The 14,645-nt window shown below is 43.1% G+C and overlaps 2 protein-coding genes across 15 annotated transcripts in view; both read right to left on the reverse strand.

Annotated features, from left to right (window-relative positions):
* The window catches only part of LOC139791536 (sucrase-isomaltase, intestinal-like), a 56,336-nt gene extending 45,896 nt beyond the window's left edge, over positions 1-10,440 (reverse strand). Inside the window, exons 1-4 of the mRNA XM_071733878.1 lie at positions 10,345-10,440; positions 7,778-8,012; positions 7,281-7,383; positions 7,035-7,180 (exon numbers count right to left, since the gene is read on the reverse strand). Coding sequence (XP_071589979.1) covers positions 7,035-7,180; positions 7,281-7,383; positions 7,778-8,012; positions 10,345-10,390 — 530 coding nt within the window. The 5' untranslated portion in view covers positions 10,391-10,440. The remainder of the gene's footprint in view (positions 1-7,034; positions 7,181-7,280; positions 7,384-7,777; positions 8,013-10,344) is intronic.
* Positions 10,441-11,859: 1,419 nt separating this feature from the next.
* The window catches only part of KIF21A (kinesin family member 21A), an 89,778-nt gene continuing 86,992 nt past the window's right edge, over positions 11,860-14,645 (reverse strand). For 13 of the 14 annotated variants that reach the window (XM_071733886.1, XM_071733883.1, XM_071733892.1 and 10 more), the window contains one exon: positions 11,860-13,151. In XM_071733886.1, the coding sequence (XP_071589987.1) occupies positions 13,058-13,151 (94 nt within the window). In that variant the 3' untranslated portion in view covers positions 11,860-13,057. The remainder of the gene's footprint in view (positions 13,152-14,645) is intronic. The other variant, XM_071733893.1, reaches the window with a different exon arrangement.

Consider the following 14,645-nt stretch of genomic DNA (forward strand, 5'->3'; position numbering starts at 1 on the left):
CAACCAGGACAAAATGTAACTGCATTGGACAAGAGAGACAGCACTAAAGGAAGGTGGGTAGGTAGGCAGGTAGATAAAGCATCCTGTTCATGTTGAAGGTAGATTATGACTAACACTGTCACAACATTTGAGACAGATGATGAAAAGGCAGTATAAAATGCTTTTCAGATGTGCAATCATTAGTCCTTTGCAATATGAACTGGGCATGATGATTAACCTGGTTGGATGACCTTGCTCTGTTGAAATTTATTGGAGACCAACAACCATGGTGTGTGCAATGGCTCGGACCACTGACCCACCTGCCATGAGCAAGCAGCTGGTGGCACTTACAAAGGGGGTCTTATAAAACCTCCAGAACTAGGAGACTTGGGACACTTCCATGATACATCACTAGGACATATCTATGACTATCTGGACATCTAAAAATTGTTTTATGTTGGGAGAGGGTTGTTTTTTTCTTGTTGTTGCAATGAATCCAGGAGACATGAGCTCATTGCTTTAAGGCGTGTACGCCTGTCCCTCTCAGTTGCTTGGAGAAAACCTCCTCTGCAACATCTGCTCTTCTTGGCCTCCAGACCTTTTGCAAACTGCGGTCTGGTAAAAGGGACTACACACTGTATGTATTATCAGTGTGCAAAATCATGTGGAAACTTCACATGTCTATCAGAAAAGTGGGTGTAAGCCCCCTAGAAGAGCTTGGGCATAATGTTTCAGAGAGCACTGTCTATTGCTGCCTGCACAGTCAGCCTACAAAGCAGTAAAACACCTTAGGGACTGAGGAGTATAGGCCTTATTTTCATGTGAACCACAACTGTACTTGGCTCCTGACTCACCCTACTTTAGCTGCTGGGGAGCATCATCTTAGGAGCCCATGTCTCCATGATTTTCCACTGTCTCAGCTGGCTGAAAAATGTTTCTACTGCCTCACAACAGCCATATTCCTTATCAGTTTTAAGGGCACCACTGGACTGCAGAAGGCACACCAAGAATGACTTTCTATATGCTAGTATTACTTTTAAAGTGAACTATTAAATAGGAGGAGAAAGTCTGCACAAGGAATCAACATATCTTCCACAAATGTGACATTTTTAAAAGAAGTAATTGCAGGGTATATTTACAGTTATTGACAAAGTTCTGTATTCAAAGTCATAGTATCATGGCATCTCCTATAGGAGGCTGGATATACAATGTTGTTCTGAAAAACTCTTGGATAACTGATGTAACTACAACACTTCTTGCCTACATAACATAAATCTTAGTGGTTAGAGAACAATAACAGTGACTCTTACAAACTAGGAGCAAATTCGAGCTATCCACAATGCACACAATTTGTTCCTGTTGCTTTCAGCAAAATTGCTGTTTAAGACAACAGCATTCTAAATCATTCTAATAGCTTTGCCTATGTAAAAATGTCTTCATGGTAAGTGGCATCTGTGCTTACCACCACAATCAATAAAAAAGACAGCTGAACTTTGAAGCAGCCCTTTTGGAAATTAGGGCAAATCTTGATTAGATTTCAGTTATTTGTGCTGTATCTTCCCAAGTGTGATAGCAAACGAGGTATTCCAGAAGCTTAATAGAGAGAGAGGAGCACTTATCTGGGCTGGCAAGAATGTGCTGCCTTCCATTATAAGTATGACATCATGAAGGAAAAGTCAGTTGGAAAAAGGATATTAAAGTGGAGAATCTAATCAATAGTCCATCCCTTTGCAGCCTGTCTCCAGCAATGGCCCAGGCCAGATATCACAAAGGAAGTTGCAAGATGTCACTCAGAGGCAGCCTTCCAGTAACCTGCTTATGGAGAAAGTTTCTGGCTATTTTCATAGAATTAGCTTATGTTGTAAAATATGGAGACAAAAATAGTTGTGGTTTGTTGTTTGGGGTTTTTTTATGCATGAATATGCATGCTGCTAAGCTTCCCATGTCAGTACTGCCCAGGGGCAACAAGTCCCACTGAGTAACCACTCACTGCAAAATGACAGTGTCTTTCATATTTATTGCTGCCTTGAAGCAAACAGTTCCTGGCCTTTTACACTGTGCTCTTGAGAAAAATCTATGCTTTCTTGAAGCCTTCATACTCACACTTGATACTACCTCCTTCAATAGTTGCTGATGTTTATGGCAGGAGCAGAAATGAGAGCAGTGGTCAATCGGAGAGCACAGGCCACTAAATAATGCAGAGGATCCATTTTGCTCCCTCAACTACCTCATTACAATCCAGTATTTTCTCTCCTGTTTTCATTACTGTTGGGCCCTGGCCAATGAAGGGACAGTGTCACTGGCAGAGCTGCAAGATCAGCTGGGATAATATGAGTGGAGATTTATTAAACTAAAGGCAATTACAAATTTCTTGACAAAATGTTTTGCCACTGATCACACCAATTTGCCAGAACAGGTATTTTCCAAGCATCATGGGAGCTGGGAGGGGTTTCTGGCCACCTCCACAGCTCCTCAAGGCCAGTGGTTTTGGAGCTTCACCTCCATAGCAGGAGACCCATTTACCAGTCCCTCTGTCCTTCATGGTTTAGATTTAAGACTTGCAGGCTTAACTCAGCTTCAGTTTTCTGCTTTTCCCCAGCAAAACAGAAAATGCTTGAGATCTTGATGGGAGCAGGGGCTCTACCTGCCCCTGTGTCTCATCTGACCTCCTTGAAACCTCAGCAGCAAAAGCATGGAAATTTGGTAGCACCTCTTCACCCTCGTGGCTTTGGAGAGCTGCTGGCACTGGGAAGGACCTTCCCTGGCCACCAGTGAAACAGCAGGAGAATGGGAGAAGGTGAAGAAGAGAAGCAGGAGCAGATGGGACTGTAAGGGACAGAGAAAAGGAGAGCTGTGGTGAAGAAGGAGGAAGGTAAGAAAGGAGTAAGCCAAGAGGCATTAGTGGGAGAAGAAAAGGAGGTAGCCCAAGAGCTCCTGGTTGTGGAGCTTCCCAGCAGCCCTTGGATCATTTTCTTACATGACTCCATGTAATTTTTGCTCCCATGCAGATGAAGCAGCAGTTGTCACCTGAATACCTTGGGCCAAGACAAAAATGTAGCAGGACTTGGGCTTTTGTTCTTACTCCTTACTTCTCCACATGAGGTTTGCAGTCAGCTGTTAACATCTCTCCTGTTACAAAATTCCCTCCTCTCCCCCATCCACTGTGATTACACGGAGCCCTGAGTCTGTCCTTCCCTCTTCGATCTAACTCGGCCACGACAAAACCTCCTCACATGCAGCAGATGGGTGAAACACCTGTAAAGCACACTCAGAAATGCCTCGAAGTCTCTGCTGCCACTCCCCTGCAACGTGGCACTAAATCGTTGCTCCTGAGCAGGGAGCACACGAGGGGCTGAGCGGAGCAGAGAGTGGGGCCGGGGTTTTACCCCAGTCAGACAGAGGCTGTCAGCAGGAGGGACTGTGCCACAGAGAGCAGGAGAGGGAAATACAAGAGTGGACTTGGAAAGAACATCTCAAACCCATGCCATGTTTCCGCTCTCAAAAGAGGCTGCTCACTTCCCGCGTAGTCTGTCAGCTGTGCCAGAGCACAGTGGGGATTGTGAGGGATTTCAGGTGTTTTTTTGGGGGGTGAGCCATCCAGTAGTGTGAAGCTGCTGGTGATGCATAAGGAGCATGTTGTAAAACAGATTTCCAAGGAATTGGGATTGCTTTGCAATGGAAAAGCCTTCATCAGAGATGTTAGAAAGGTCTAGCAGAACACCTGGAACTGGTTTGGTGCATTATCCATCCACACCTGAGGAGTACAACTGCAGCACCTGTTGAAGAGGCTTTATTTTCCCACATCACCTGTTCTGAACAGTATTTCTGTGTATATGAGGACTTATGATTGATGTTCTTGTTCATTGAAACAGCAAGGCCATGGCTGTTCACTTCTTAAAACAGGGATCTTGAAGTCCCTCCAGGTGTCATGTGCTTGCCTGTATCTAAGGGACACTTGCCACACAGCCTGCTCTAACCTGGCCCAGCCACGGGGGACACCAGCTATGCCACTCAGTGCAGGAGGCACCCAGGTGTGCTGGGTACACTGGAGCAGCAGCTCCCACCTCTGGAGGGACCCCAAAGGAAAGGATTTGTGTTATGGCACCTTCTCTGCAGGCTGCACCTGGGACATGGAGTGGTGGTGGTGGAGAAATGATGAAAATGCTCTGCTGCAGCTCCTGCTGAGCCCTTGCTGCAGCCATGGAGCATGCTTACTCTCATCCCATGCCTCCAAACCTGCCTTTGGGCAGGTTGAACTAACATGGAAATGTACTTAACTGCCAGATGCCACTGGTGCTCCCCTGGACCCAGACAGCCACCAGTGGGGATGCTCCTGTAATGCTGCTTGCTGAAGGTTCATTCTCCCCAGTCACGCAAATGCAGCCACCCATGGCTTTTAGGCCAGGACAAATAACCTGCTTTCCTGTTTTGAAATCAGATTTCCATCTGCACAGCTCTTCTGAAGGCTGCAGACCACTCTAGGTCTGGCTGTGGAGGTATCCCTGATTATCTGCATTCACTCATGCTGATGGGACAGACAGGCAAATGAAAATGAAGCATTTTTGCTCCTCACACAGGGAATTAAACTCCAAATATTATTCACTTGTGAGAGGAAGGGTTCCCTGCTGGGATGCAATCCTTCAATCTATAAGTACTGGCTGTGCCATTTCATTCAAAATACATGAATTTTATTCAAAATAAAATTTCCCGGAAACATGTAATTTCCTTTTCTATATGTAAAAACCTGTGTCTCTGCTGAAGAGAAACTTCTAGTAGCAGCCCTGCCATTGTTTGCAGGAAAAAAGCCCATTAACTGGGCATTAAATTCTCCTGCAATTTCCTCTTTTTGGGGTGGGTTTGGTTTCAGGAGAGCCCCTGAACCTGCCTGAAGGCAGGCTTTCATGCTTTTCTAGCATTTCTAGCTCTGCTAGCAGAGCATCGCTGGCGTGTGCTTCACCAGTGCTGCTAACCAAGACTGCCCTCTGCCTCCCCAGGCTTTGCAGCACACCACTGCTGCACCCCATGCCTGTGCCACTGCAGAGCACAGATCTGGGGGCACAAGGAGTGCCCCACTGCCAGATATATGGTGAAGGCTCCCCCAGACCCCTGGCAAGGCAGCAAATGTACCTTTCCGCAACCTCCTCAGTGGGGACCAACTTGAGCTCCTCTGCATCTCACTGGAGTTGTGCTGGTGGCAGCTCAGCAGATCAAATTCTGCATCTGCTTCATGGCTGGACCCTTTCCGTGCCTGGGATGTCCCAGGTTTGAGCCTTGACTAACTGAAGCTAAACCCTTGGGGTTTGGGTGAAAATGAAGAGGACTGAATGGGCACAGTCCATGAGCCAGCCACTCACCATGTCTCATTATGCATTCATCTTTTGCATCACTATTCCAATTAATGAGCCTTTACAAAAATCTCTTACTACAAAGAGAAGAAAATTGGGCCTTTAACACAAGCCCACTATTTTCACAAAGCTGTTAAGTCTATCGAGGAATTAAATTATTTTTGTTATCAGAGGAATGCGTAATACATTCATTTACCATAGCCTGCAAAAAGAAAACTTTACAGAACTGACTGTGACGTGTTTAAAAAGAGAGGCCACAAGACTGTAATTTAAAAGGATGGGCAGCTAATTAAAAACCCAGTGAGTTGGTTCCATCTGCAGACTCAAACCATTTATTGTCTTACTTGCATCATGTGTTAAGCCGTCCCTGCATTGCTCAGAAAGATTATGCTTATATTTTGAGTCTCTTTAACACAGAATTTATTGGGAGAGGGGAAATCTGATCTGAAATTTTTAATTCCTTGATTTGGGGTTGATTTTCTAATGCATAAAATGAACTACTTGGATCCCAGTGACCTTCTGGCACTAATGGTGGGGTGCAAGATGAGCAGAACTGGTGCTGAGGACCCAGCAGCAACTTTTGTTTGGGCTTGCCCTGAAGCAGAACATTAGCAGCTGGTGGTCCTGGTGTGTGCTCCTGGAGCACACCTCCTGGCAAGGCCATGTGGAAGGGACCTACTCTGTGCTCCTAAGGACCACTTCAAGGTTAGTCAATGCACAAGACTTGGGTAAAATGAAGAGATTCATGCCAGAATACGCTGCTGATCTGAATTAAAATGCTAGTATAGACATAACAACAGCCTGCTGCAAGCAACCTGTATTTCTATGCTCTGTGCATCTCCTTTGCCTGCCTGAGCCATGCAGTGGATAGAACAGTCTGTAACACTGGCATTTGTCTCTGCAGACAGCCAGAAACTGCTAAAGCCATGTTGAAGCATCCTCAAACTAGCAGGAGTGCACCTTGACTGGGACTTGCATGTTAAGTTAACTCTGTTGACTACAGCTCTCTGAGCCTGGCCATGCAACCAGTTTTTAACCCAATGAAGAGTATACATATCTATGCCATGAGCTGCCAGTTTCTCTAGGAGAATGCTGTGAGAGTCAGTGTCAAAGGCTTTATTAAAGTCCACTAGTGCCCTCAACCACTAGGCAGGCCTCCTGGTCATAGAACAAGACCAGGTTGGTCAAACAGGACCTGCCTTTCCTGAACCCAACGCGCAATGCCACCCAACCGCAAATGCCATTCACTGAAACATGTGGCAGTTAGAGGCTTATAGCCTCTGAGGTTGAGCTTTAGTTTCCTAGACCTACCTCTTGAAGAGTGTCAAGGGATTTGGTGCTCTATTTCTGACAATTATGCTTAATTTCTGACATATCAAAACATCCCAAATTTCAGAAACCTTAGTTCGTTGCTTTCATAAGTTGAGTCTACCAGTGTCCCAAGCTGTGCCACTGTACCCTCAAGAGTTATTTGACTTCTGGAACAGCCATTCATACAGGCAGGAAGGCAATTCTCTATTATACAGCCACATACTCCTATTAATAATGAATGTTTCCCAGGGACAAGGCATAAATCTGTGTTTATGCCACATCCAGTTTGTGCCTGAGCCTGTGTCGCACAGACCCAAGCACTAGTGTTTGAGGAAACAGCGCTAGCCCTGTCAAGCTTAATTTCTGCAAAAAGCAGTGTGAGTGAGAGCTGATACTCACAGCACAGTGCCAGTGCTCTTCCTCTTGACTGTGAAGCGCGAGGAGTCCTCTGTGAGCTCCACTTCGTAGTTGGCCTCATTGGCAGTAACCCCAGGGGAGTTGATCTTCAGCGGGACCTCAAACCGCTTGTTGTTTGGGTCATAAAACTGAAGCAAGGCAAGAAAGTGGCGGATTAGCTTATTTGTTAGTGTGCATTGCACTGGCTAAATGATTCTGTTATTCCTCCCCTCCCCTCCAGATACTCACCCTGAACCGGAGCCTGTCCTTTGTCTGGAACTCCACTTCCAAGATGATTGGGGAAATGTCATTTCCAAAGAGGGACAAGGCCTGGCGCTTGTTCAGCATTACCCTGCGGTAGAAAATGCCCTGATGCCCACCACAACCACCCTGGTATAGGCCAGGTGGAACAGCTCAGCTATGCTACATCAGCTCTTTAAAAAGAAACCACTGACTTATGGAGAGAAATAATCGCTGAGATTGGCTTAGGCTCTCCTTGCTGTTAATGGATAAAATAGGTGCTACTGAAGCAGGGCAACCTCGTGGTCTCCAGGGACACAGCTCTCAGGGTAAGGGAGGCCCTCTTGCACCAGAACCTGATTTCCTCACCGGTGGTGTGGTGTGATGTGAGGGCAGGATCCCAGCTGAACAGGCAGCAGGGAAGCAGCCTGGGGAAGACCTGTGGCGAGTTGCCCTGGGGTGGCCGCGGGCGTCACTGCATCACCCGAGGAGCCGTGCACGCTTACCTCCAGCCGTTGTCTGTCTTCTCGATGCTCCTGCCGAGGGAGTATCCATAGGGACTGTCCTCAGGGAAGAAGCACCAGGGAGTGTTGCCCACGTTGGTGGGGCACCATCGGCAGCCTCGCGCCTCGCAGACCTCCTGGGAAGCTCCGGGCTGGGGGTGGCAGTCGATGCGTTCTTGAACCGCCAGCGCCCCGGGGCACTGAGAGCCCCGCTCTGAGCCCAGGCACCCGCCCAGGGCTGCTCGTGGGGAGAGGACAGTTAGAGCAGCAGAGCCACAGTCAAAACAACCACAAACAATGAAAACTTCTTGTGTTATTCTTTTTCTGTTGTTGTGTTTTTTCCTCACCCGGGGGCTAGTAGGCATCATTCTTTTGACTAGGATGCCGGCCAAGGCAAGAGCAACTGTTCCTCTTACAAGCTGAGGCAGTGGGTTTGCTGCTCAGAGCTGCTGGTGTTCAGCTGAAACAAAACTTGCTTCAAACGCAAGTTAAACAGCAGGCTCAAACTGCTGGTGAGGCTTGAGAGCAATGCTTGAGGCCAGCTGAACAGGAGGGGTACTTCAGTAAGGATTGAAACTGTTAGCATTATTAAACCAGTACATTTTCTGTATACTTCATCTCTCATGTTATACACAGAGATTATCTACAAATACAGATAGAAATATGTGAAGTTAGCATGCACTCATACAATATACATATATAAAGTCAGTATTTTTATAGTTATAATTTTGTATTTGGGTTCATTTGTACATTGTATGACTACTACATATAGCCAGTATGAACAGTTTGTGTTAATACAAGTATGGTTATGAGTAAAGGGAAGATACCAGCCATAAAAGAAAAGGCACAAATTAGTCATTCCCAGAATCATCCTGAGAAAAACCTCTTAGTAAGGTGCTAAAGCTTTTCCTTTGGGCAACTGCAGGTCAAGCCTGTGGTTCCCCAGCACATAGCAAACCTCCTGAGACCAGGAGAACAGAGACCTGCTCCCCACCATGCTAACAAAATGCTCTGTTATCAAATATTCTTGAACAGAGCAGGCATACCACAGGCAGCATACTTAGTTTGGAGTTAACATGTCATTTTAGTCATTACAGCAATATTCAAAGATTAAATCTTCTGGAACAATAATTGCTCTTTTCCATAAAATGACTAATACTTCTGCTTTAAATTCTTTTTTTATGTGGACTGTTGTGAGTTGAAAGCTTGAAATGTGATTGCTAATGCAGTCTGGGCTCTCCATATAAAGAACTTTACAAGCAGATGTGCTCAAGCAATAATTACATAAACTAGGAAAATTTACAGAATAAACCTGCAGATTCACTAGTAAATGCCATCATGCTGCGATGCTAGAATAGATCTTTAAGTATGAAATGGGAATACAGAAAGGCAGGAACTGAGTGCCATCTACATTTGTCTTTTGAGAAAACTCTCATCTCTACTTTGATGCAGGAGGGTCTGACCTTTATGTCTGACACTCAGGATTTGAAGCAGAGCTCGATCCTTGCTGCCACAGCTCCTCCTATCACCTTCGAGACGTAAGAATTAACAGGAGAAATCCTGTTAACCTTTGCCGGCTGCCACACAGGCAAGCTTGGCCTTCACCTTTACATTGTGGGGTGGACAGTCATGATCTACAGGCTTAATGGGCATTCACAAACCCTGTTAACTGTCACTTTGGAAAGCCCTGAATCCTAATCCTCTTTTTCATCCTAAGCATAATAGGTATATGAACATCCTCCTGCATTTCATCAGTTATTTCTTCTGGAGCAGAAACCTGCTTCTTGAGGGAAGTGGAAGGACTGCTAAGGCTTCTTGTAGCCCTCTGGATCCTGAGAACCTTAAGCCTAAAGAAATGCCATACCAAGCACCACCTCTGCAGTCGATGCAGGGCTCCTGTGTCCAGCAGCTTTGCACTGCCTTGAACTCAGATGTACACACCTTGGCAAGCAAAGCACAGAATATAGAGTAAACCCACCACATTTCATTAGGTTGTTTTTTTTCTATGGTTTTGTTAAGTTGGATTATTCTTCGTTCGTTTGGCTGTTTTTTTGTTTGTTTGTTTGATTGTTTTTCCTAATGGGAATCAAATGCAACATTAGTGTTTCCATTTATAAAATCAAAAATGTGACTGAACATGCTATAGAAGATTTTTAACTTGGCATCGTTTTACATAGCATAGGTTCATGGGAAACTTTTATCAATTCATTTTTTGCAATAAAATACTTTCAAAATACTTTATAAGAAAGATATCACGAATGAAAAAGCTAGTTTAAGGGGGTAAAAAAATTGCCTCAGCAGAACACAAACTAGCAAAGGTAACTTCCAGCAATTGAATGGTCCCACTGACTCCAGCATGCCCTGGTGCCCAGGAGCTGAAAGCCCTCTTTGCCTGGGTTTTTTATCTGAACAAGACAGCCCCGTTATCCTCCCACAGTCACCACAGGTGGAACTAAAGCCATGCCCATCCTCTCCTTTTCCATGTAAACGGATCGTCCCCCCTGATAGCTGTTATTACATTTATATCTCGCTTTTAATCCCGTGACAAAACAGAAGTGCAAAACATTTACCTGCCAGCACAACAGCCAACAAACAGAGGCTCCTGAGCCACTCCATGGTCAAAGGCAGATTTCTGACAGCAGCGTGGAGCCTTTTATACACTTGTTTCAATATGTGATAAGAAACATTGCAAATATTTTTCTCAGAATTCATTAGATTAATTACAACACAAGACCTTGCCTGTATTTAATAACCTATCTAAGCAGATAAGATGGGATGTAGGCAGTAATTTGTCCACAAACTTGGCTCAACTTCTCTATTCAAACCTTGAGACTTTAAAATTTTATTTTTTAGAGGCTTTTTTTTTTTAAACAAGCAGCTTCAGAAACCCAGAGCTTACCTTTTTCTGGTTTCATATTATCTTTTGTCACATATGTAGTTTTATAGTATAAGTGAAAAGTTTGGAGAAAAACAAACAACTGAAGAACTCTCCATTAAAAGAAGACATCGATAATGTGACCTTTACAAGAAGACAATTTTGCTCCAATTGCTTGATGGCAGAAACTTTCAGAGTAAAGCTGTGTTCTACAGCAAGATCTGGTTTAGGTAAAATGTCTTCCTGGAGGAAAAAATCAAAATTAAGCTCTTTCTATACACACATTATCTAAGATACGTTGGTGCCTGTCAATTGATAGCTTTGTAAAACAAAACATCTGTGCTCAAGCATCACCAGACTGCATCATCATCAAGTCAGACCCCTGCCACAACAGCCCCTCACCATGTGGCCCAGGGAGCAGTCTTTTCCTAGGGTTGTGAAGACTTTCCTCCTGCTGTTGCAAACCACAATATCCATATAAATCTTTTGAACACAGAAATGCTAAAACCCAGGATTCCCAGATGACAGCCCTGGGTTACCATGCTGTTGCCACCACTTGTGTAGGTTGGCAGAGTGGGGGCCTTTACCCATGGGGCCAGGCAGAACAGGGACCCTCCACCAGGTACACAAAGCATGAGTCTTGTAAATCCACTTTCCAATGAAGTTTTGTTCAAAGCTGTGCTAAGGGCCACTTTTCGTGTGTGTGCACACTCCCTGAACAGTCAGAAAGCAGGATAGATGAACACTTCTTGGTATTGCTGCTGTTTAAGTAACCTATAGATTGCTGCTTAACAATATGTATCATCACACATTCCTGCCAAAACTTGGAGCAAATCAGTAATCTCAAATGACAAGTGGTATGTGTTTTCACCTTCTTTTGAGCTGAGAAGGAAAGAATTCCTCTAAGAACAGTAAGAGGCATCAGAACTTTGTTTGACAGACCATATGTAATAAGGTATAAACTGCCATCTCTCAAGAACAGGAGCCATATGTTTCATTTTAAGGCTATACTGTACTTAGTATGAGGGTTCCCAAGTACTACCAAAACAGAAATAATGGCCAACAAGAGCACAGACATGGCTCATCAGAACAACCTATGGGCAACTTATTCTACTGCATAGTGTAAAATTCTGCATTTTAGATTTGGGGCCTTTGCAAGGGAAATGATTTCTTTATAGGCAAATACAATGAAAAAGACGAAGACAAGTAGTTCACATTCACATCTTTATTTAAGTGTTTACCTATGTAAGCTATGATTTTCAGACTGATATTTTTTGGGGGGAAGAGGGTGAAGGAGGGGGTGGGAACCAAAACAAAACAACAAACAGCAAAAAAACCCTCAATATCCAAACGCTGTATCTGAATCTACACAAATTTTAAAAATTTGCAGAATTTACAAATTAATTTTCAGAGCAGTTGGGTAAATTATACATCTTCCCTCAACATCCACACTCTAAGAACTTTAACAGTCATACAGGCACAAGATAAGATATTTTCTTTGTACAACCACCTATTTACATAGCTTTTTCCAATACACGTGGTTCAGTTCTCAAAGTAACTGCCAAGGTTTGCAAAACAGTGTATTTAAAATACATTTAGCAGCATATAAAATTAGGTAAAAAGGAAAGACATTTTGCTTTAAAAAAGAAAATGAGATGAAACAAATCCATAAGAAAAATAGATTACGATATATTTCCATCCTGACATTAAGAACATCTAGTAATTACAGAAGGTAGGCAAAACACTAATAAAATGTACCAATTTACGAGCATTTGAGGTCTAGTCCTGAGCACAGGGTATACATAGCTGCACAACTTTGGTCAACAAGGATAATACGCTCTCATTAACGCAAATCATATGGCATTCACTATTAGCAGGATACAGCCCTGTCAGATATATGTGTCATTAACAGCTTCTTCCCATCTTTTATTCACTCTGTTTTCCTAACAACAGTGTAAGTGACCTTTAAAAATCTTAAAACTGCGTGTTGTAAGCAAAGGCTTATTCCTGGGTAATCATCATTCCCCTGCTACCCTAAATGCAAAACAGCTGATCATACTTGTGAGTGAAATGCAGCAGAGCAATTTTGTTACATATTCCAGATTATAATTTTGAGGCGGTCATTAGAGAAGACTGATTTCCAGTTAATTTAAACTGTGTTACATATGCACACAAATTAATCTATAAGATATAGACATACATATGTGACCACTGAGACACAAGCATGTTACACCAAGAAGTTATTTTTTCTTAAATACAGTACATATTTTAAGGACAGCAGGTCTAGTAGAAGAGTTCAATCTTATTTCTCAGTTCATTCCAGTCATCAGTATTTACCTAATAAACATGCAGCAAACTGCATAGAGCACACCTCAAACTCATCAATATATTAATTTATCCCTATCATTTCAATTACTGGCAACCTCTTCACTTGCATCTCCTGTATCTGAGATCTGTCCATCTACCACATTTCGAGCTTTCCAGATCCTCACAGTCCGGTCACTGAAAAACAAAACGAAGCAGTATAAGAGGTAGGTGATTACACTGGAGAGGAATACAGATGGGCTGGGGGATAGAGAAGCTTTCTTAAAGCTTGAGTGTCTTATTCAGAAATAATGCACATAAATTTGCACTGTTGGCAAAATAAGATTTCTTTAATATGCAATTTTCATTCCACCTCCATAAGACTTTGCAGTATAAGATGTACAGTGTTTAAGATTCCCTGACCTTATCACTCCACCTACTAACTTTAGCCATCTAGGCCAGTATAAAAATTAGATGTCTGGGGAAAGTAAAATCTTAGTTATTACTTATTTTTTTAGATACATCTAACACTAAAAGGTTGAAGTAAACTGACATGAGAAAAGAGCTTCTACCATTTAATAACTACACACAAATCAGCAGACCACAAACAGCCAGTGTTCTGCTGAATTATATAGACTCAACAGGACAAGGCTACTTCATGCCATTAAAAATGTGTGAAAGGTTTTAATAGGTTAAAACAAACAGGACCTGAAACATGTTTTGTTTGCACAAGAGGTGTCAGCCTGTAATAAGGTAAAAAAGCACAGAATCGTAAGACCTCACAGTCCTAAAAAACAACAAGAAAACCCCAAACAACAAGTAGAAAGCCACACCAAAAAACTGAAATCCTTTGCAAGGTGCTGGAAAGCATAAAGCAGTGCGCTGATGTTCAGAAACCCAGGAAAGACAAACTGGAATTTTGTACTTTTGGCAACAAATATACAGTTTTAAAGTATGCGTAAGTCACACAGGGAAAGTGTTACAACAGTCTATATAATAATAAAAAGTAAAATATAGAATTAGTCTTGTTAAACACCAATTTATCCTGTGAATGAGAAGTTACAAATTCTTATAAAGTCGTGTGACCAGCATACAGTGACTTATATTCTTTATAACACCCACAGAAAAAAGCACCAGGAGGCAGCAGTTGAGACAGACTTTATCAAGTACAGAGGTTTGTTGACTTGAGCATACATTTCAAAAATCATCAGGAATACCCTAAGTTCCATAAACCTTCGCCTCAGTGTTACAAGTGCCAAAAGGTTAGGATTTTCTCTCACTAGTAATAAAAAATACATTTCATGTACATGTATGATCTAAAATTAATAGTCTTCAGGCAAACAGAGACAGAAGCTTTGACATCTCTACCATTATCTGTGACTGCTTAACCATGAAAACTGGCTAACAAAAGTAGAAAACGTGACAACTTCCAAATGTGAAGTGGTCCCACTTCAATTGAGAAAGTCCTGCTTTTGTTCAGAAGGCCAGAAGCTTCTGCAATTGGCACTAGAAGAAAATGCAACAGCTTTTACAGCTTCTGTGCTCAGACTATTGCACTAAGTGCACACTGCTGCCCTCTCCTGCACTTTCTCCAGAATGAGGTATTTTTCCTTGGCCACATCTCCTGAGGTTTTAAGTATTGAAGTTGCTCGTTTTTACCAAGGAAGCAAATATTCAAATCAAGATTTTTAA

The sequence above is a fragment of the Heliangelus exortis genome, chromosome 1 (genome assembly GCF_036169615.1).
Source record: "Heliangelus exortis chromosome 1, bHelExo1.hap1, whole genome shotgun sequence".
Classification (NCBI taxonomy): Eukaryota; Metazoa; Chordata; class Aves; order Apodiformes; family Trochilidae; genus Heliangelus; species Heliangelus exortis.